This window comes from Narcine bancroftii, chromosome 14 (genome assembly GCF_036971445.1).
Source record: "Narcine bancroftii isolate sNarBan1 chromosome 14, sNarBan1.hap1, whole genome shotgun sequence".
Taxonomy (NCBI): domain Eukaryota; kingdom Metazoa; phylum Chordata; class Chondrichthyes; order Torpediniformes; family Narcinidae; genus Narcine; species Narcine bancroftii.
In genome coordinates this window covers 23686520-23709215 of record NC_091482.1, presented here as the reverse complement: position 1 = coordinate 23709215, position 22696 = coordinate 23686520, and the positions used below count along the sequence as shown (strand labels likewise).

At 40.9% G+C, this 22696-nt stretch overlaps 1 protein-coding gene across 1 annotated transcript in view; it reads left to right on the top strand.

Moving 5' to 3' along the window:
* Nucleotides 1-22696, top strand: part of LOC138749949 (calcium-binding protein 8) — a 363956-nt gene that overhangs the window by 54521 nt on the left and 286739 nt on the right. The window contains exon 3 of the mRNA XM_069912045.1: nucleotides 20039-20151. Coding sequence (XP_069768146.1) covers nucleotides 20039-20151 — 113 coding nt within the window. The remainder of the gene's footprint in view (nucleotides 1-20038; nucleotides 20152-22696) is intronic.

Below are 22696 nucleotides of genomic sequence, written 5' to 3'. Positions count from 1 at the left end.
AAAATATTTACCACATTCTGTGTGAAAAAACTTACCACTCAGATCTCCATAAATTTATCCCCTCTTAAATGTATTCATTTTAGTTTTAGACTCTATCACATCTATGCCCCTCATAATTTTGAAAACCTTCGTAACATTATCTCTTACGTTGCAGTGAAAATAAAGCCAGCCTATCAAAGTTTCAAAATTCAGTTTTATTGTCAGAATACATACATGAGATCACATACAACCCTGAGATTCTTCTTTTCTGCGGGCCAGGCAGAATTTCTACTTATCAGTAGTACAAAAAATTTGACCTCAAGAAAAGATACGTATACAAAAGAAAATAATATAAAGAAAAATGTAAACAAACTAACTATACAATTCAGAAAAACAATTCAGGAATAAATAATAATTTGTAATTTAAGAGTCTCTGCTTGAGTTTGTTATTGAGGAGTCTGATGGTGGAGGGGTATCAGCTCTTCCTGAACCTGGTGATAAGAGTCTTGTGGCAGTGAGAACTGAGCATGGTGTGGATCCTTGATGATTATTGCTGCCTTCCGATTGCAGATTTTCTCAATGGTGGAGAGAGTTTTGCCTGTGATGTACTGAGCTGTGTCCACTACCTTTTGCCAGGGTTTTTGGCTCAGAGGTATAGGTGCCCCCATATTAGTTCGTGATGCAGGTGGTCAGCACACTACATGTCTGTAGAAGTTTGCCAAGGGTTTTCAGGAAGTAGAAGCGCTTATGTGCTGTCTTCACATTGACATTTGTGTGTTGGGTCCAGGAAAGGCCCTCTGACATAGTGACTCCCAGGAATTTAAATTTTCTCACCCTATCTTCCTCTGATTCCCCTGAGGAATATTGAGTGTGAGGTTGTTATTAGTATGTCATTCAGCCAAATTTTTTATCTCCCTCCAGTGAGCTGACTTATTGCTCCTTTTTGCTGTCCACGTGTTCCAGGGCTTTGTGTAGACTCAATGAGGTGGCATCTGCTGCCGACCTGTTGCTGCGGTGGGAAAATTGGAATTGATCCACATCGCCGCTCAGACAGGAACTGATTTGCCTTTCAAGACATTTCATCACTGTGGATTTGAGTGCTAATGGGCACAGGTACGATTGAGGCCTGTTGAAATGGAGTGAGATATTGTAGACATCCATTAAGATTGCAGCACACCATTTCATGCAACATTTTGGTGAATCTTTTCTTCACGTTCTGCAGTGCTACCACATGCTTTCTCTAATGTGGCACCCAGAACTGTACACAAAACTGTGTGTGTACAACTGCAACATGCTGGACCCACTCTTATACTCAAAACCTATGCTAGGCTTTTTATAAACCCTTTTCACTTTCAAGGTGCTATGGATTTTGCCGCACACTGGCAAACCTTGTCAGTAGGTCAGTGTTCTACAGATCTAACATAACCAATCACATGTCTAATTTCTTAGATTACCTCACAAACTGAAGCAAAGGAACGAGTCTTCAAAGAAAAAGCACTCACTGTATGCATTCTGTGAGAGGTAAATAGAATCCAAATTTATTGTCATGAACATGCCACAAAAATCATTGTTTTGCGGCACCATCTTCACAGTGCTAATATTATAAACATTACATTACAAAATAAATAAAAAGAATGTAAGAAAAAGACAAAGTAAAGAAGTTTCTTTGGTTCATTATTCATTCAGGAATATGATAGCAGAGGGGAAGACACTGTCTTTGAGCCGTTGAGTGATCAGGTCTTCAGGTTCCTGTACCTTTACCCCGATGGTAGTGAAGAGTGTCCTTGAGGAGAGAGGTTGCTTTGTTAAGACACCATCACTTGAGGAGATCCTTGATGGAGTGAAGTCTGGTGGCTAACTTTTCAACCCTCTGTAATTTTTTCTTGTCCTGAGCACCTCTGTACCAGGCAGTGATGCAACCAGCCAGAATGCTCTCCATGGTATACCTGTAGAAGTTTAAGAGAGTCTTCAGTGAACATACTGAATCTCTTCAGGTTTCTCACAAAGTATAGCCGCTGGTGAGCCTTCTTCGTGATTGCATCAGCGTGGAGGCTCCAGGACAGATTCTTGGAGATGTTGACACCCAGGAATTTGAGGTTCTTAACCCTCTCCAGTGCTGACCCCTCGATGAGCACTGGTTTGTGTTCTCCTGAAGTCCACAATAACCAACTATAAGATGACCCACCAACAAGCTTCTTTTGTTGTGAAGATGTCAAGCAGCCATTCACCTCCCTACCTTTCTGTAGTGTCATAGATCAATTTCATTTGAATTCCCAAAAGTTGCGGCTACCATATCACCCCACAGTCAGTGGACTGTCGGGAGCCTGTGGCTCCCTTTCCCATTAATGTCAATCCTTGACAGGTCGCCTTGTGTTCTCCTACATGTTAAGCACTGAAAGAATTGTGAAAGGTACTTTCTGATTGGATATTGTGCTTTATTGAACATCTCCAGTGCTGCTCAGCCATCTGGTTGTCTGATTACTTTTCGAGACACTAATGAGCCACACTGGTGTGCAGTGCCTGTGTCACAGCAGACTGTGGGCCATTTCCATCTTGTGATCTGGGTCAAATTCAACAGAGCTGTTAGCATGTTTCTTTAATTCCCTCAGTATCAGTCAGAATGGATGTATGACCCTATCTCAGTCATCAGTGAGGATGAAATTAGAACAGGGATCATCTCAATGTAATATTGCTGATATCTTTCGTATCCTGTAAGATGTCATCGTCTGTCACATCCATGGATATATTTGGCCAGATTGCATTGGATCCCATTTATCCCACAATTGCACTTAACCTTTGTGGTGACTCAGCATCTGGCCTCGCTGTCATAGGGATTTTGTAAAGTAGGACAAGTTACAACTGATAACCATGCTCCTTATTATGAAAACTAAGTCCTGACCATTGCTGCCCTGATAGTCTCTTGACAGCTTGTGTACTCTGGAGATCATTACAAAATTGGAAAAAAAAAATGTTTTAATTCATTCAGAAATTATATTTGATTTGTTTAAATTAGCCATTCTCAACCTTTTTTTCCTGGCTATGACCACCCCACCCCACCAGGACTCTGCTCAAAGTTTATGTGGCCCCTTCCAGATTTGATGTCAGACAAATCTAATGATGGGGGTGGGGGGGGGCACAAACTGTCGTTTGAGAACTCAGTCAGCAGAGGGGCCTCTGGCTTCACACTTCCCCCTCCCTCCAGCATAGAAGACGTACGTGCTTCCTGACAAATCCAAGTGATTCATTTTGGTGACACCCACTTTGTTATGTCACCCCGTGATGCTAGTATTGTGGGTGGGTGGGTGGGGGGGGGCACAATAACTCATTTGGGAGGGCACAGGCCGCAAATGCCCCGCATGATGCCGACCCTGTGGCCCCTTCCCTGAGAAGCAGTCAAGTTTCTTACATGCTTCTCTCCTACCTACTACGTAAAAACAAAACATTAAAAATATTCATGTTACATGAGGTGAATAGAAAATAAAGCTTTTACCTAAATGTGCTGTGACCCCTGTTGAGAATGTCTGGTCTAGATCAATTAAAAATCATTCTTGTTAAGTAGTAAAAAATGAATGATGAACCTTTCTTTTTTTTTATGAGAGTTTAGTGGGCTCATTCAAATAAATTTCACCTTGAACAGAAGTAAAAAGAAATTGGAGCAGGACTTCTGACCGCAAAGAAACATGCAGCTAGCACCTCCCCTGTCAAAATAAATCTTGAAAATGCAATTCCTTTTGTGTGAGCTACACACCCATAAAACATTTCTGATCAGCAGAGACGATCCCTGTGCTATCTAAAGGAATCATTATTTACTTGGTGATTAGATGGAGGGAGAATGGAAGCAGACTAAGTGGGAGACGTTCCATGAACAGCGCCAACAGAGATGCATTATCCAAATGCAACAACACTACTTGGACGTGCCATGGGAATTCTGGACACTTCACCATTTGCCCGTTACACTGAATGCCATCACTACAAGGGCGTTACTAAGGCTGGTGTCACCCAGTATGGCAACTCTTTAGATTCTGGATTAGTTCCTGAGGATTGGAGGGTGGCAAACGTGACCCCACTTTTTAAGAAGGGAGGGAGAGATAAAACGGGAAATTATAGACCAGCGAGCCTGACATCGGTAGTAGGGAAAATGCTAGCGTCACTTATTAAAGATGTAATGTAGCACATTAGGAAAGTAGTGATATCATCAGACTGAGTCAGCATGGTTTTATGAAGGGAAAATCATGTCTGATGAATCTTATAGAATTTTTTGAGGATGTAACTAGTAGAGTGGATAAGGGAGAACCAGTGGATGTGGTATATCTGGACTTACAGAACACTTGATAAAGTCTTGCACAGGAGATTAGTGTACAAACTTAAAGCACACAGTATAGGAGGGATGGTATTGAGGTGGATAGAGAGGTTAACAGACAGGAAGCAAAGAGTAGGAATAAATGGGTTCTTTTCAGAATGGCAGGCAGTGACTAGTGGGGTACTGCAAGGCTCAGTGCTAGGACCCCAGTTATTTACAATATATATGAATGACTTAGATGAGGGAACAGAAAGCAGCATCTCCAAGTTTGCAGATGGCTTGAAGCTGGGTGGCAGGGTTAGCTGTGTAGAGGATGCTAAGAGGATGTAGGGTGACTTGGTCAAGTTAGGTGAGTGGGCCAATGCATGGCAGATGCAATATAATCTGGATAAATGTGAGGTTATCCATTTTGGAGGCAAGAACAGGAGAGAAGATTATTACCTAAATGGTGTCCGATTAGGAAAAGGAGAGATGCAATGAGACCTGGGTGTCGCTATGCACCAGTCATTGAAAGTGGACGTGCAGGTACAGTAGGCAGCAAGGAAATCAAATGGTGTGTTGGCATTCATAGCAAGAGGATTCGAGTAAAGGAGCAGAGAGGTTTTACTGCAGCCGTACAGGGCCCTGGTGAGACACCAGAGTATTGTGTGCAGTTTTGGTCTCCTTATCTGAGGAAAGATATCCTGGCCATAGAGGAGTGCAAAAAAGCTTCACTAGATGATTACCAGGGATGGCAGGACTTACATATGAAGAAAGGCTGGATCTTCCAGGCTTATACTCACTGGAATTTAAAAGATTGAGGGGAGATCTTATAGAAAAGTGTAATATTCTTAAAGAATTGGACAGGCTGGGAGGTTGTTCTTGATGTTGGGGAAAACCAGAAACAGTGGTCACAGTTTAAGGATAAGGAGGAAGTCTTTTAGGACTGAGATGCTAAAATAAATTCTCTCAGAGAGTGGTGAATCTGTGGAATTCTTTGACACAGAAAGTAGTTGAAGCCGCTTTCTTATCTATATTTAAGAGGGAGTTAGATTTGGCCCTTGTGGCTAAGGGGATCAGGGGGTATTGGGATAAGGCAGGTACTGGGTACTGAGTAGATGATCAGCCATGATCAAAATGAATGGCGGTGTAGGCTTGAAGGGCCAAATACCCTATCCTACCCCTATTTTCTATGTTTCTATATTTAACTCATGATGTCAACCATGGACTTCCTCCCATTCCACTCCATACAGAATCCTTAGTAATGTTTTTCGTAGATCATAATTCCTGTATCTCACTGAATGTAATGGCAATAGTAGTGAAATAAACAACTAGCAAAATTTAAATTACATCTTTAAATTACAATATCATATAGACGGCAGCAAAGAACGCAACAAGGTGTATTTGTAGCGAGTGCAGACGAAACTATGTGATTCGAAGCATCACTGTAATTGGGTAATAAATGACAGCTCTGACTGGAGATATTAGAAGGTTCAAAAAGTAAATTAGTATTGAGTTTTAGCCTTGTAGGTATATTGATACATGTAAGCTGGGTTTATGAAAAATGTTTTTGTTGTTATAACTAACTGCAGGGATATTTTTATTAAAACATTTTTTTTCTGAAACACAGAAATTTTATAGGCTCTCATTTTGGTGTCACCCCATCTGATGGTGTCATCCGGTGTGGTCTACACCCCCTGCAACCCCCTAGTGATGCCAGTACACACTATTGCTCACTATCATCCCAGACTGAGACATTGATTGGTAAATGGCCTACACAAGGTTCCTAATTACGGCTGGAGCAGGAGAATTTTAGACACTGCAGTCACTTAATTTCTTGAACCATGCCAAGAGACTGAGGGAGATCTCATTGAAACATTCTGAATGGTTGTTTCCCATGGTGGGAGAGTCAAGGACAAGAAGGCACAACTTCAGGATTGAAGGCCGTCCGCTTAGAACAGAGAGTCAGAGGGCCACAGCTTTGCTCCTCCCAGTCCTATCCTCTGCTCTTCTCTTCCCACTCACCAGCAGGTTGGAGTGAATGACTGCTGGGAGTGGAGGATTGGGTATAGAGTGGTCTAATCCCTGCACTGCCTGGTGATGTCTCTCTATCTGGTGGGGCCAGGACTTGCCCGTGGTCACTGACAGGATCTTCACTGCTGCTGCCAGCTCCAGCTCTGCCCTGGCTTGGGACCTAGATGGGGTCCTCATTATGGACCCCTCCAGCCTCTCCATCAACTTGCTTCCCCCAGCCAGAGTGCCTGGACAGACATCCCACCTTTGGGACAGGGCATTCCTCAACAGAGCTTTCCTGATCCAAGCCCAGCTTCCTGACCTCTGTGCCTACCCTCAGCTTTTCCCGACCCTCCTACTGCACACCCCATGTTTGTGGCACAGGGGTCATTCCGACAGCGCCCACTCCTTCATTCCTCTCCTTGTCACATAGCCTAGGCTATGACCATTCCAGGACCCCCTGGTTTATCTGCAGGGATTTGGAGTACCCTGGGGAGGCTTCAGATGTGCTGGTACCTCCTCCAGCCAACATGCAGGCCACACATTACATGTCAAAAAGCTGCATGTGGCTCCTGAGTTGCATTTTGGCCACCCCGAACTATGGACTTGTCAACGGGACGGAGGCAACATTCCCTCATCCGAGAAGTACAAAGACTGTAAGTGCAGGAATCTCGAGCAAGTAATAAATTGCTGGAGGAAATCACCAGTTCAGACATCGTCTTGTCAACACTTTGGTTCAGGACACTTGACAGAGACAGGATAAAGGGTCCAGAGGATGTCTGGCCATTTTTACCTATTAATGACCTGCTGAGTTTCTCCAGCAGCTCTTTCCTTTTTTATGACGTCCTATTACTTGTTCTGCGAGGTGGACTCCAAATCATATCACATCTGCACTTAGAACATGGTTTTTCTCTTGTGTGTTCTGGGTGATTTGCAGTGCCAGGGCAGCAATGTTGGAGTACCTTCAGTGCAAGAATGCTATGGTTCTCTGAAGAAGGTGGCTGTTCACCACTATTAATGGCATTATTGGAGAACAAGAAGGGCCAGCATTCAGCAATACACACAAGCAATGCAGAGAAAAGAGGAATCAGTCTACCCACATCATGTTATTCCTTATTGTTCCCCCCTCCTTTACTGCCAGAACAAAGCACCTCAACATGACACATAATTTATTGATCCAATCAAGGCCACAATCATGCACTAGCCATCGATTTCCAGTAGTACCTGTGTTCTTTATGTAGTTTCTCATCTTATCGCCAATGTGCTCTCCCTATCTCATACTTATACACCTCATGGCTACAGTTGCAGCCAACCTGGTTGATGAGAATAATTTAAATCGCTGGTCTTTTCCTTCAATTTGAAAATAACACTTAAATGACCGACCCCCCACCATCCCCGTCACAAATGCACCTTCCAATTCCATTCAACCTCATCTCCAGCTCAATCAGGTGAACTAGCTTCTCAGTAATCTTTTGTTTTCCTTGTTTTAAACTTCAGAGAATGTCGCCCTTTCTTTTCAATTTGAAAGGATTATGTGGTTTTTTTTTAATCACAGAAGGGGATTGATTATCCTGAATCATTTTTTGTTTCACTGAAACTATATTTTCCAGATGTGCAATGGAATCCTTGAAATTTAATTTGCTATTAAATTAGATCATTTTGACTTCTTCCTTATAACCTTGTTTCTTAAAACCTTACTTCTTTGACCAAATGTTTGGTTAGTGTCTACATGCCAATATCTTAATGTGATTTCAATGTGAAATTTCAATGGACAATGCTCCTGTAGAATAACTTGGGAACATTTTGCTGAACTTTGTTGTTGCAATTTGAGATTCACTGTAAAGATTGGAGCCATGTTTTGTGAGCATTGACAAGTGAACATGACAAGTGAAAATGATTTCCCTCTCTATTTCAGATGGTTTAAAGTAGCTGAATCTTAATAAATATGTATATTGACCCTTTGTGTGCAAATGGCAAACAAAATCATCATGCAGAATTTAGATTTGTTGGAATTGAATCTGTAAAGATTACACTGGACAATGAAGATTTTTCTTCCTGAACATTTTTATGGATTTTGGGCTGCTGATCATGTAAATCATCTTAAAATTTTCTTATCTGTACCGATTGTTTATATATAACCTCTTTTTGTGATTTCCTGTCATATTTTCAATGATGCTACAAGCATGGAAAACCATCAAGGGCCAAAAGTCATTGAAAATTCACTTTCTACATTCGCACTTGGACTTCCTCCCTGCTGATCTTGGTGCAGTCAGTGATGAACATGGTGAAGGGGTTCACCAGGGCATTAGGATCATGGAAAAGTGGTATCAGGGCACATTGCATCCATCAATGCTGGCCAACTATTGATGGATACTGACTCAAGAGGCATCAGAAAGTCAGAGGCAAAACATTTTTAGTTCAGTTGACCTCACACAAATGTCTCAGCATTCTCTTTGGCTTGGCTTCGCAGACGAAGATTTATGGAGGGGGTAAATGTCCACGTCAGCTGCAGGCTCGTTTGTGGCTGACAAGTCCGATGCGGGACAGGCAGACACGGTTGCAGCGGATGCAGGGGAAAATTGGTGGGTTGGGGTTGGGTTTTGGGTTTTTCCTCCTTTGTCTTTTGACAGTGAGGTGGGCTCTGCGGTCTTCTTCAAAGGAGGTTGCTGCCCGCCGAACTGTGAGGCGCCAAGATGCACGGTTTGAGGCGAGATCAGCCCACTGGCGGTGGTCAATGTGGCAGGCACCAAGAGATTTCTTTAGGCAGTCCTTGTACCTCTTCTTTGGTGCACCTCTGTCACGGTGGCCAGTGGAGAGCTCGCCATATAACACGATCTTGGGAAGGCGACGGTCCTCCATTCTGGAGACGTGACCTACCCAGCGCAGTTGGATCTTCAGCAGCGTGGATTCGATGCTGTCGGCCTCTGCCATCTCGAGTACTTCGATGTTAGGGATGAAGTCACTCCAATGAATGTTGAGGATGGAGCGGAGACAACGCTGGTGGAAGCGTTCTAGGAGGAGCCGTAGGTGATGCCGGTAGAGGATTATTATGTGATTAAATATGCTAAATTCAATAAAAGTTAATTTCATGTTTCTCCAACTTCCTACGTGATACAGCAAATCTGAAATTATTTTTGCATTTAGCTTGAAATTGTTGATCATAATTCCCAATTTCTTTCAAGGAAGCAAAGCTTTTGAGAAAAAAATTTGTTAATCAGTAAAATTGGGCAATGCTGCAATTTTAGAAAAATATTAATAATTATAAAATATTTGATATACTTGAATATATTTTGCGATAATCCCCCAAATTTTATTTCTCTTGTTTCTGTAACAAATATAGTTACATTAATAGTCTATCAAGCAAGCATCTGAGTATCTTCGACTAAATGATTGGCTGTCAGCATTTCTTCTGAATATTTAATTAAAATGGAAGCCTCATGGGTAACCACTTCCTCCAACTTCTGAAGCACTTGTCTGATCAATGAGTATTTTTGACTCTCTTGGAAAGTAAAACCTGGGTAAACATTCAAATGGTTCTAGGACAGGATCTGTGCGTCTGGTGTCTTATCTTGCCTTGCTACTTCTTGTGAAAATCTGGCAGCCGAACTGCACGCTGGGATCAACAAGCAGTGGATCATCCTATTTGGTGTACCTGGATTAAAAGGTGGTTGTTGTTCATAAGAGGAAGCTAGAATGAAGCAAGAAAAGGGGAAAAGGGAATCTCAATAACCAAGAAGCACTAATGATGGCATCCTACCACCTCTCTATCACTGTGTGAAGGGAACTTTCAAGACCAGATTGGCCAAATCAGCCTTCTACGTACACAATACTAAAGATGAGATGTCATGATCTTCAGTGACAAACAATGGCAACCATGTATATTAAACTTGCATATGCTGTGACAACAGTGCATTTTACAGACCTCAGTTTTGCATTGGAGCCTCAGTGGCACATAAACTAGATATTAACTAGCCTGAATGTTATTCCAAACAGCTGCAATTTTTATTTTGGAAATTATTTTAAAAATACTAAAAGCAATTGTATGATTTTTATGGATTGAGTTAAATTTGAACATTAATTAAATTTCACCTGAAAGCTGTTCCTAGTCTTGACAGTTCATTTTCAACACTATTGAACATTCAGAAATATAGTGAAGCATTCAAAGATAAGGCATGTTTGTGTGTGCGTTGTAAATCATGTCTATAACTGTTGAACTTTCAGCCAAATACAATATCTTGCCATCTTCACTGAAGAGTGAAACAGGGAAACATAATTAATTCAGCTGTTTTCAAATCCAACTCAAAATTTTATCAGGATGAAGTTCGCACTGTTTAGCTGTGACTTCGACAAAGATCCTATTCAATATGTAAATAAAATTTAATTATGCCAGCATGAGCATTGCAGTATTCACACTTTGGAATTCTATAACATCTGGGACAAAACCAGACTGGGAAGCTCTCAGAAAGGTGAACATGTATCAAGGCCTGTGGATAAAATGATAGTTCAAGATTTCACTGTGTCACTTTTACTGTAGAACTAATTGGCTTGGATTTATAAGAGAATGCCGTCAACTGACATTGAATATAAGCTGTGGCTTTGTAGTTAAATTATGAACAGAACCATGTCATATAACCGCAAATCAGAAATACAAGTTTAAATCCTATCAAGGTGAATGGGGAATTTAAGCTGGATTAATCACCCTGTCTTGAAATGGAATGAAAAAAGTTTCAATAAATGGTGATCACGTATTTATTGTATTTTTAGGGTTATGATTCATGAATTGTCTTCGGAGAAGCAAACTTGGTTCCCTTAGCTGGACTACCATATGTGTCACTCTAGATTCCCAACAATGTGTTTGGCTTAACTGTCCTATGAAGCGAGTTTGCAAGCAATTTAGTGGCGCCAAATTGCTGTAGTGAAGTGCACCTGAGAATAGAACTTGTAGGGCCACCCAACACAAATATCAGCTCTCTGGCACAGCAGTTAACATTACTGCCTCACAGATCCAGGGACCCGTGCCTCATCCTAATCCCAGGTGTTATTCCTGTGCAGTTTGCATGTTCTCTCAGTGATCATGTGAATTTCCTCTAGGTGCTCCGTATCCCATAGAAGTGCTCGTGGGTAGGTTATCAAAAGCAGAAACAGAATTTATTGTCATGAGCAAGTCATGAAATTCGTTGAATAGTCTGGGAGTTGGTAACATCAGGGCAAGAGTTGCATGGGAGTTGATGTGCATGGGAGACAAACAAAGAGAGAGGGAGTATAAGTGCAGGGAAATTAGGAGAGGGGGAACTTGACGAATGAGATTTCTCCTGTGCCCCCCACACGATTTTTGTATACTTTGTCTTTATTTGGCCTTATAATTATCATTAAATGACCATCTCCAAGGAAGGAGTATAACCTGAATTTCTGTGATACTCACGCTATTACCATTGACATTATGTTTGTCACAGTTGACCAGAAACTTAATGAGATTATCCATATAAATGCAGTGCCACTAAGAGTACATCAGAGATTGGGATTCTGTAGCCTGACATATTTTGACTTTACAAAGCCTTTTCTCCATTTGCAAAGTGCGCATCAGGCATGTGATATAAAACTTCCCATTTGCCCGGAGGAGAGGGGTGGAGTAGTACGACTCCATCCCAGACAAGCCACGTGGTATGCGATGGCTGCAGGGCAGTTACAGTGGATACACAAACTGCATCATTGCACCTCCATCAGGAGATCTGCAGGAATGCAACTAGGGTGCATCATCGTTTCTTGTTCAGAGAAATAAAAGACATGCAATCATTTCTGGCCTTGCTAACTATATGCAAATCCCCATACCGTAGCATTAAAAACATACAGCAGCTTTTTATGTTTTTATTTCTCAACGCACTTTGATGTTGAACTCATGGAGAGGAAGTTGCATTTACAGGGTAGAAGCAGGTTGCCTATTGATTTTAGTGAAGGGAGAAAGCTGCAAGGAAGTAAGATTAATTAGTTGCCATCTTTTAAAATAGTAGTTAAGAAAGATTTTTAAATATATTCAAAAAATATTTTGCTTGAACTTTTTAAACAATTAATCCTTTTTGACTGCAGATGTTGGAAACTGGAGCAAAATAATTGGTGGAGGAACTCAGCAGGTCAGGCGGACGTAGACAGTCAATATTTTGGGTTGAGCCCCTTCATTTGGATGACAGATGTTGCCTATCTGGCTGAGTTTCTCCAGCAGCCTGTTTCTTCCTTTTATCCTTTTTTACATAGATTTTGATGTTATTTAAATGCCACATAGAAGACATACATAAGATTGAAATGCATAGAGTTGGGGGTGATGTAATAGCATGGATAGAGGATTTGTTAACCAGTAGAAAGCAGAGAGTTAGGGTACAGGGTTGTTCTCGTTGGCAATCAATGGTGAGTAGGGTGCCACCAGGGTCAGTGCTGGGCCCACAACTGTTCACGATATACATTAATGATCTTGAAGTGGAGGCAAAGTATAATCCAGTGGTTCTCAAGATTTTTCTTTCCACTCACATATCACTTTAAGTATTCCCTATGCCACAGGTGCTCTGTGATTAGAAAGGGATCGCTTAAGGTGGTGTGTGAGTGGAAAGAAAAAGTTTGAAAAACCACTGTTTTAATCGTACCTAATTGACTCATTATGTGCACGGTTTCATAACTCCAAAGGAAATGGGCCAAAGACCATTTTTCTCAAGTAAAATATTTCATTAACAATTGGGTCGAGTGCAGTGATTCTCAACCTTCTCTTCCCACTCACATACCACCTTAAGTAATCCCTTACTAATCACAGAGCACCTATGGCATAGAGATTACTCAAAGTGGGTTGTGAGTGGAAAAAAAATGATTGAGAACCATTGATGTAGTGTATCTAAGTTTGTTGATGGAACTAAATTGAGTGGAAAAGGAAATTGTGCAGAGGATATGGAGAGTCTGCAGAGAGATATAGAGAGATTAAGTGAATGGGCAAGGGTTTGCAGATGGAGAACAACTTTGGTAAATGTGAGGTTAAATGGAAGAAAAAATGGAAGATCAGATAACATAGCAAGTTATTGCAGCATGCTGATTTGCAGAAGGACTTGGGAATGTTTGTGCATGAATGGCAAAAGGTTGGTTTACAGGTGCAGCAGGAGGCAAGAAGTCAAATGGAATGTTGGCCTTCATTGCTCGAGGGACTGAATTTAAGAACAGGTGGGTTATGCTGCAACTGTACAAGATACTGGTGAAGCTACATCTGGAGTACTGCGTGCAATTCTGGTCTCCTTACTTGAAGAAGGATGTACTGGCTTTGGAAGCAGTGCAAAGGAGGTTCACCAGGTTGATTCCAGAGATTAGAGGGTTGTACCATTAGGAGAGATTGTCTTTTGGGGATCTATTCTTTTGAATTTAGAAATAATGATAAGGGATAGAAATGTATAACATTATAAGATAGAGGTAGGTAGGTTGTTTCCAATGGTAGAGGAGACCAGAACTAGGGGACATAGCCTCAAGCTTCAGAGTAGTAAATTTCGGATGGAGATGAGGAGAAACTTAATTTCCCAGATGGTGGTGAATCTGTGGAATTTGCTTCCCATTGAAGCAGTGGAGGCTACCTCAGTGACAAGGTTTTTACAAAGTGGAGGAATTAAAGGATATAGGGAAAAGGCAAGTAGGTGGAGATGAGCCTATCATCAGATCAACCATGATCTTATTGAACATGAGGTGGCACCTACAACAGAATCCCACTACCAAACATATCTTCCCCTCTCCTCCTCTCTCTGCCTTCCATAGGCACTGCTCCCTTCATGAATCCCCACTGTGGTTTCTGGAAGTGCAACACCTACGCCTACAGCTCCACCCTCACCATAGTTTGGGGCCCCAAAAGGCCTTACAAGTGAAGCAACACTTCACGTGTATCCACAATAGTGATCTACTGCATCCGGTGCTCCCTTTGTGGCCTTCTCTACATCGGAAGGACTGGGAGATTGCTTCACTGGGCACCTTTGCTCTGTCCACACAATGACAGGGATCTCCCAGTGGCCAACCATTTCAATTCTGTGTCACATACTCACATGCCAATTCATGACCTCATGTTCTATCCCATCAAGACCACCCATAAGTTGCAGGAACAACACTCAATTGTTAGTCTGGACACTCTCTAGCCAGATGGCATTAACATCGACTTCTCTGGTTTCTGCTAACCTGCTTTTCATTCTCCCTCCCACATCTTCCCCTTGTCTTCTTTCACAGCTCTCCACCCCCTTCCCTTTCTATTCACTGAGCTATTCCTCCTCCCCCTGCTTGTGCTGTGCTCTCCTTCCCCTAACCATCTCCCGCCTTTGACCAGTCTCCTCCCTTTACCCATCCCCCCAACCTTTTCATTCAGGTGCCTGCCGAGATTTTTCCATACCTTGATGAAGGGTTCTAGTCTGAAACATTGGTTATGTATCTTTATCTTTGCTATATAAAGTGCACTGTTTGACCTGCTGAATTTCTCCAACACTGTGTTTTTACTTCAACCACAGTGTCTACAGACTTTGGTATTTTACTTATGATCTCATTGAATGGTGGAACTGATTTGATGGGCCTGATGGCCGACTCTTGCTTCGATTTCTTATGTTCTTGAGTGTTAGAAATATTCATCATTTTTCATAGCTTTCATTCTGGAAACAACCCATTGTTGTATGTGAGCATTGATAAAAATAATGCGATGTTTGCAAGTCCCTGAGATGTATATTTAATGGATTTCTCTGTTATTTGGGTTTTTTTTAAAATTTTTTTATTTTTCACACCATAAATCACATTAGCCATGATATACACTATTTCTTTTTCACACATATACAGTGACTTTTTCTCTCCCCCCCCTTTCCTCCCAAACCACCCCCCCACCCCCCCCTCATCCATTTTAGGTATACAATCTAGGTTGCATTAAGCCAGTCAGACAATGTTGTCATTCAACAAAATTACACCAGAAATTCTACAGAGTCCATTCTTTTCTTTCCTTCTCCTTCCATCAACTTAGGTAATGTTTGTCCCCGGTAGGTTTTCGCTATTGTATTTAATGTAAGGCTCCTATACTTGTTCGAATATTTCAATATTATTTCTTAACCAATATGTTATTTTTTTTAATGGAATACATTTATTCATTTAAATTTGGTAGTTTCTTCCTTTTAATTTGGTTATGTATTCCATTAATATTTAAAGACATATAGTTCAGCGTAGCCCTTTTATATTTTGTTTATCTTCTCTTTCCGTTTTTCCATCATTACTTTTCCTCCTTTTCCATTTCTGTTTTCTTATTTTCAACTCTTTATAAGACAACATTCCTACAACATCTAACATTTTCCTTATTCTCCTATTTCTATCTTATTTATCCCCAATCTCCCCTTCACCTCCTGAGTTGTCCTTTATCCCTTGTCGGACAACCACATCTCCCCTCTCCATTTGGATTTGCGAATCCACTCGCAAGCGTCAACTGATTTTGCAGTGACCGCTATTTCCCCCCACCCCGCCTCCCCCAGAAAAGATTTCACTTTTCATATGTCACAAAGGTCACTCTTTTAATTCCCTCCTTATTCTCTCTATTCCATTACCTTCCCTTATTAATTCTTGTCTATACTATCTATATTTTCCTCTAAGTACAGATACATTCATGTATGCTCATTGTCTCTATTCACTCTTATACCTCTTTACCCGCATACATATCAATCGTGATCATTTTTACTCTCATTACCCGTCTTCATCCCTCAGTCTATTTTTGTCTTTACCCACATACATATCAATCGTGATCATTTTAACTCTCATTACCCGTCTTCCTCCCTCAGTCTATTTTTGTAATTGTTCTGCAAATTTTCGTGCTTCTTCTGGATCCGAGAATAGTCTGTTTTGTTGTCCTGGAATAAATATTTTCAATACCGCTGGATGCTTTAGTATAAATTTATACCCTTTCTTCCATAAAATCGCCTTTGCTGTATTGAACTCTTTTCTCTTCTTTAGGAGTTCAAAACTTATATCTGGATAAATGAAGATTTTTTGCCCTTTATACTCCAGTGGTTTGTTGCCCTCTCTTACTTTTTCCATTGTCTTCTCCAGTACCTTTTCTCTTGTAGTATATCTTAGGAATTTTACTACAATAGATCTTGGTTTTTGTTGTGGTTGTGGTTTAGAGGCCAATACTCTATGTGCCCTTTCTATTTCCATTTCATGCTGTAGTTCTGGACATCCTAGGGTCTTAGGGATCCAATCTTTTATAAACTCCCTCATATTCTTGCCTTCTTCATCTTCCTTAAGGCCCACTATCTTTATGTTATTTCTTCTGTTATGGTTTTCCATTATATCTATTTTTTGAGCTAGTAGTTCTTGTGTCTCTTTAGTTTTTTTATTAGATTCCTCCAATTTCTTTTTTAAGTCTTCTACCTCCATTTCTGCTGCTACTGCCCGCTCTTCCATCTTGTCCATTTTTTTTCCCATTTCTGTTAAGGTCATCTCCATTTTATTTATTTTCTCTTCTGTGTTGTTTATTCTTCTTCTTAAATCATTAAATTCCTGTGTTTGCCATTCTTTAAATGACTCCATGTATCCTTTAATAAGAGCAAGTATATCCTTTGCCTTGCCTATCTTTTCTTCTTCTATTTCACTGTACTCTTCCTCTTCTTCTTCCTCTGGGTTGACCATCTGTTGTTTCTTTGTTGCCCTTTCCTCCTCTTCTTTCTTGTTTCTATTGTCTTCTGTGGTCTCTTCTTGCTGCAGGTGTTCTGCAGCTGTCGTTGCCGGCTGTGGAGATCGACTCCCCAGCTGGTCCCCCCTCCCGTCGGTGTGTTTTTTTTCATTCGCATCGCGCATTTTTACTCGGCTCAGCGAGCCATTTTTGTAGTCCATTATTTACCGACCTGAGGGAGCGGGTTTCTCTCTCCGCAGCGGGCCTCTTCGGACAGGTAAGGCCTTCACCTTTTTCCTCCTTTGTCTTCTCTTCCTCTCTTCTTGCCGTTGCTTTCGATTTTTCTTTTTTTGTCGCCATCTTCTTTCCACCTTTATACTCACTTTTCTGTAACTTTTATTTCTGTGCCTTTGTGTTTTCTCTTGTTTTTCCCGACTTTTCTGGAGAGGGCTGGAGTTCACCGTCCGGCCACTACTCCATCACGTGACTCCTCCTCTGTTATTTGGTTTTGAAGTGAGGAATTTTAGAACCTGATGAGGAAAACAATTGTTTCGGACAAATATTTAATCAGGAAACCTGGTGGAAACAACAGCAAATGTATCTTGTGAGACAGTGACATTTAAATGTAAGGATCACACAAGCAACCTGCAAAAAAAATTGTGGAAAATAAATAGGTAAAAATACTGAAATTTAAAATTGCCCCACCACCCCGAGCAGTCAGTTTGCCAATCACGCAACACACAATCTCAAGCAACCCGCAAATTCACTTATCCGGTGTTTACCAATCCCCATTGGTGCCGGATACCGGGGTGGGGGGAGGGAAGGGTGGAGTTGACTGTGTAATGTGAATAAAGAATAATTCACGGATGGAGGGTTAAAGGAGCAGAGGGATTCAGCACCATGGGCGGATGTCAATAATATCTAGCAATGAGTATTAGAGGCGTAGAATATAGCAACTGTGTTTTCAGTCTGTGCAGAGCTCCTTTGGAATTTAGAGTAAATGTAGTATAGTAAAAGACTTATAAGATTAGACCCAAAGTTTTCAGTCATTCATGTGGTAAAAAGTGAGAGTGGAAGAGGCTGTATGTGTTGAATTGGAACCTAAATCATGTGTCTGAAACATTTGGAGGTCAGCTCAACTTCAAAGTTCCCCACTGTGCGATATGGGACTGAACTACATGGTCATTACTCAAAAGGGTTGCCAACTGAACAGATCACTAGCCTTTGCACTTCAATTTCTTACTCCATGAAGGAGAATGGAGTGGGCATGGTGGGAGGAGCTGGGGACTCAGTCTGTGCTGTGTCAAGAGGGCTACTGTGAAATTGTACAGGTTTCCAGCTCTAGAGCACTCAGGGTGTGGTCACTTTTTTTTATTTTCACATTCAGACCATCAAGCTGCTGCTTTCTCTCAGAATTTGAGAACATCTGAGATCTGGATCGAATCCACCACTAACTGCTGTAACTCTGTGCCTCCTATGGCTCTCTGCTCACAAAGCTCAGATTCAGGACGGCACAGGCAGTCGTGAAGGATTCTAGGGGACACAAAAGAGATAAGAGGCTGAGATCAATTGCTGAACCTCTCCGACAAGGCATTGTGAGTTTGTCCCATGTACATGGAGATGCTGATGCAGTGCACTAGGGATCCGGTAAACTGCCAAATGGAAGATGCCATAATGTCAGTGCCATAATGCTAGTTTGGACAGGTTTCCAATGCAGTCGAGAGCAGAGAAGATACAATCAGAGGGGTGGAAATTCTAATGGAGTTTCCATCTGAGTCATCCTTATAATTCACAGACTCTGGAAATCTGTTTTTTCTATACAGGTATACCCCACTTTTCAAAACTAGAGCGTTCCTATGAAACATTTCGTAAGATGAAATGATGTAAAGTGAAGACCCATTCACTACTATTGAAGGCTATTTTTGTAAAAGCAAAAACCCATTCATATCCTTTTGTAAAAGCGAACACAGGTTTCTTTGTCAAAACAAATTTTCATAAAGTGAGTATTCGTAAAATGGGGTATACCTGTATTGATTTGACAATACCCCGTAAACTGAGCTCACTCATATTGTGCTTGAAGATATATTATATCTGGATTGAAGTTTGTTCAAAGTCGTAATTCATTAGATGAGCATCTACTGTCGGCAAATGAACATAGAAAGAACTCAAACGTGCCAGCGCCCCAACAATTACATTGCAGCTCTGATTATGTGAAATTGGATTATCCAAAATTCTCAGTTATCCAACATTTTTTGGACCTGGAAGTTACATCTGTTCAGCTCTGAAATTTTTTTCTGTTAATTGAGGTTTTCAGAAAAATCAGAAATCCTCATTTATCTGAAAAATTTAGAAGCCGAAATGACATCATTGCCAAAATTCCAAATTTTTTTTCAACCTGCGATGTCAGTTCGCCTCTGAAACAATCGGAAATCTTCAGTTATCCAAAATTTTTATTGGAACTGAACTGATATCACGGGTTGAAAACATTTTGGAAAAAAATGTCTGAGTAGAATTTTGAGTTTTTGATGGGAATTATCTTATTTTGTCCAGGTTGTTTTTGTTGGTGAGAATGAAACATTATTTCATGCTTAAAAAGCCATCCCTTGTTATTTAAACACTGTTGCAAGTGATTTGCTGTTGCTACTGGGCTGTTTTTAAAAATTGGCCAGTTCTCTGAAAAAAAATCATTTATCCGAAATAGGCCCGGTCCCAGCCATTTTGAAAAATTGGAGTTGTACTGTATAATATAATGTCGTTTCACATGAGCTTATCCTTTTCATCTCTTCCATCCTGTTCTTAAATTTCCCCTCTATCATGAAGTGGAGTGGACAAATACTGAGAAACACAAAAGCTGCAGAAGCTGGAATCTTGAGTAGGCAAAGAATTGCCAGAGGAACTCAACAAGTCCGACAGGATCCATGGGTGGAAACGGTCGATTGACGTTTTGAGCAGGAACCCTTTATAAAGACAAAATAGTAAATGGACAATGACTGAGTTGCGGTAACTCTGATGTAAAGGCAGCTATCTGGAGTAAACCTCAATAAATGATATCTTAATAACTCCAAAATAAACGTTATCAAAACAGGAGGATTAGCAGCATTGATTATTTGCCTTTTTGTGTTTTACAGGTGATGGGCAAGTGGATTTTGACGAATTTATGACAATACTTGGTCCAAAGCTTCTGTCATCTGAAGTGCGAGAAGGTTTTCACGGCAGCACAATAGATTCGATATTTTGGCAGGTAAGATCATTTGATGCCTTGTGGTAATTGTGCCCGTAATCTGTGCCCGTAAAAAATCTCATGCAATATTACACAACAATGGAATTGTACATAAATATGTAAAGTCACACCGTTTACCGGGTGCAACACAAAGCAAATTAATCAATTTGTAGAATCTTCAGATTTAACTTTAATTTCAGCCAGTTAATCATTCTATGCATTCAATAGTAAGCCATAGTTTAAGCTAAAATAATGGGCAGGATTTGATGCATAAACTATATCTAATATTTCAAACACACTTATAAAGGTATTATTTATTGTTCGAGCAGTAACAGCCAAGAACATGTGCAGGGTGGTGTGGTTGGGGACTGGAGCAATCAGTATATTTATCAAGTTTAAAGAGTAAGATTGGTGCATTGCAATAATGTTATTACTCCTAGTTTGTTCAATAACATTCATAATTTTGGATTTAGAGTTATAGTTCAGAACAAAAACGAATCTTTTCAAGATTGGTGAAAATTTGCCTGCTTTGTTTATGGCAATTTGAGGCACTGCATTGATTTTTCTTCTGTATTGACTGTTTGACATCTGCTACTGTTGGTAAAAGTCACTCAGTTGTTCCAGCATTTTGTTCACTCTGCTGCTCAACAACACAGAAATGTGGCAAGCTGCCAGATTGTGCTGTGGACGTGCAAAACAAATAGCAATAATTGTCATGGAAGTGGACCCAATATGACAAAAGATGACACTTGCCACCTCGTGATCTCCAGGGGAGACTCACAGTATACAAATTATTCAGTGGATCACTTGTATCCTTAATGAGATCATTGGTATGATTTGTGAGTGGAATGGTGAGCTGTCAGTGTCATCGAGGTGCAGAACTATTTGCAAATATTCAGACGTAGCAGCAAAGAAACACACTGCAAAATTGAGCCCATCCCGTGAGCCATGCATATGGTAGATTGTTAAGAGATGTCCAGTTAAAGTTTCATGTTGCAGTTTTTTTCTCCACAATATCCACTTTGGAAATTCTTAGGCAGACTACTCAAGCCACTCTGACAGTATCGCAGTGTAGCTGCTCTTCTTATTTTTTTCTCTAGTTCCCTTGCCAATTTAAATGATTTACTGGAAGAAATAGCTCCTCTAACATGCATTCAACTGATCTCGCTATTTTGAATATTTTCGATGGGTTCCGTAAAGTCTGGTCTGCTCCAAGCAGGCATGCTCTGCCAAGTGGGTAAATTTTAGAGATGTTTATTCTCTGGCGAGGGGGCTGCAAGGATGGTGCATGAGTCCTTGTCCTTGTGTTGTCTTGTGCCATCTGCATATAAGGAGGTCAGATGATAAAGGGGGGGGGTTGTTGAACTCTGCGGTAGACCTGAGGCCCGCAGATGTGGTTTGTTTGAGCCCACCTCAGCAATTGTTAGGCTCAACTTCTGAGCGTTCAAGTGTGCCCAGCTTGACTGGGTGCAAGAACCACCAGAAATCAAGACCTGCACATCAGGAAATAATGCTATAGCTGGTATGCCGATTCTAACTCCATTTCAACTTTCAAGCTGCTTTTCTTCCTATTGCAGCACTTCCATCATTCCCCTTGTCATGATAAGCCCATGGATAAAACCTGAGCTGTTGCTATGTCACCCACAGGCCATTAAGAAAGCACAATGCTTCCATACAATTGAGCCTTTTTTTTTGCAAGATTCCTCTCCAAGTAGCAGTCTCTAACTAGACAACATTGTTGTGTGTGTGTGAAACCAGTTCGATGGGTCCCAAGTGTGTTATATAGTCAGGATAATGTGAACTATTTTGTAACTGTGTAAGAATACACCCTTCTCACTGTGGTAACTGTAGAGCACCCCTGTGGGATGTATGTACATATATGTGTGTGTGAACAGTTTCCTGAGATGGTGGAAGGCATCAGTGAGTAAAGTTTCTTTTGTTATTTGAGTCTATGTTATTTAAGAAGTCTTCCAAGTAACACAGAGACATAACATGGTGGCTGCAGTATAGAAGAATCAGAATAAAACCATACAATTGATGATAATTCACTGAAATATGAAGGGGAAGAATATAAAAAACATTACTGGAAAATAAAATGGCTGGAACAACAGCAGTTCATCCAGTGATGGCTGGGAGGCTGAAGATGTTGAATCATTTAAAAAGTTTCAGCAGATGTGCAATGGAGCATTCAAAATCTATTTTAAAAATGCAACATCAGAGGACAAGATCAGTTCTATACTTCTCTGGACAGGGGAGCGAGGCCTTGACTTATTTAATAGCTGGGAGCTTACAGACATTGAGAAAAATGGTCCCAAGCAGATATTTGCAAAGTTTGCTTCTCATCTTGAACCCAGGTCTAATCATAGAATTAAACGCTATGAAATTCAAGGCTTAATGCAAGAGACTGATGAAACTGTTGATAACTTCCTCCCTAGACTAAAAATTGTTGCTGCCAAATGCAGATATAAGGATTATAGAGGATAGATTAGTTGATCAGGTAATATGAGGGAGTGCCCATCCCGAAGTGCAAAGGTCTCTTATAGGGAAGGATAGCTTGAGGCTGGCT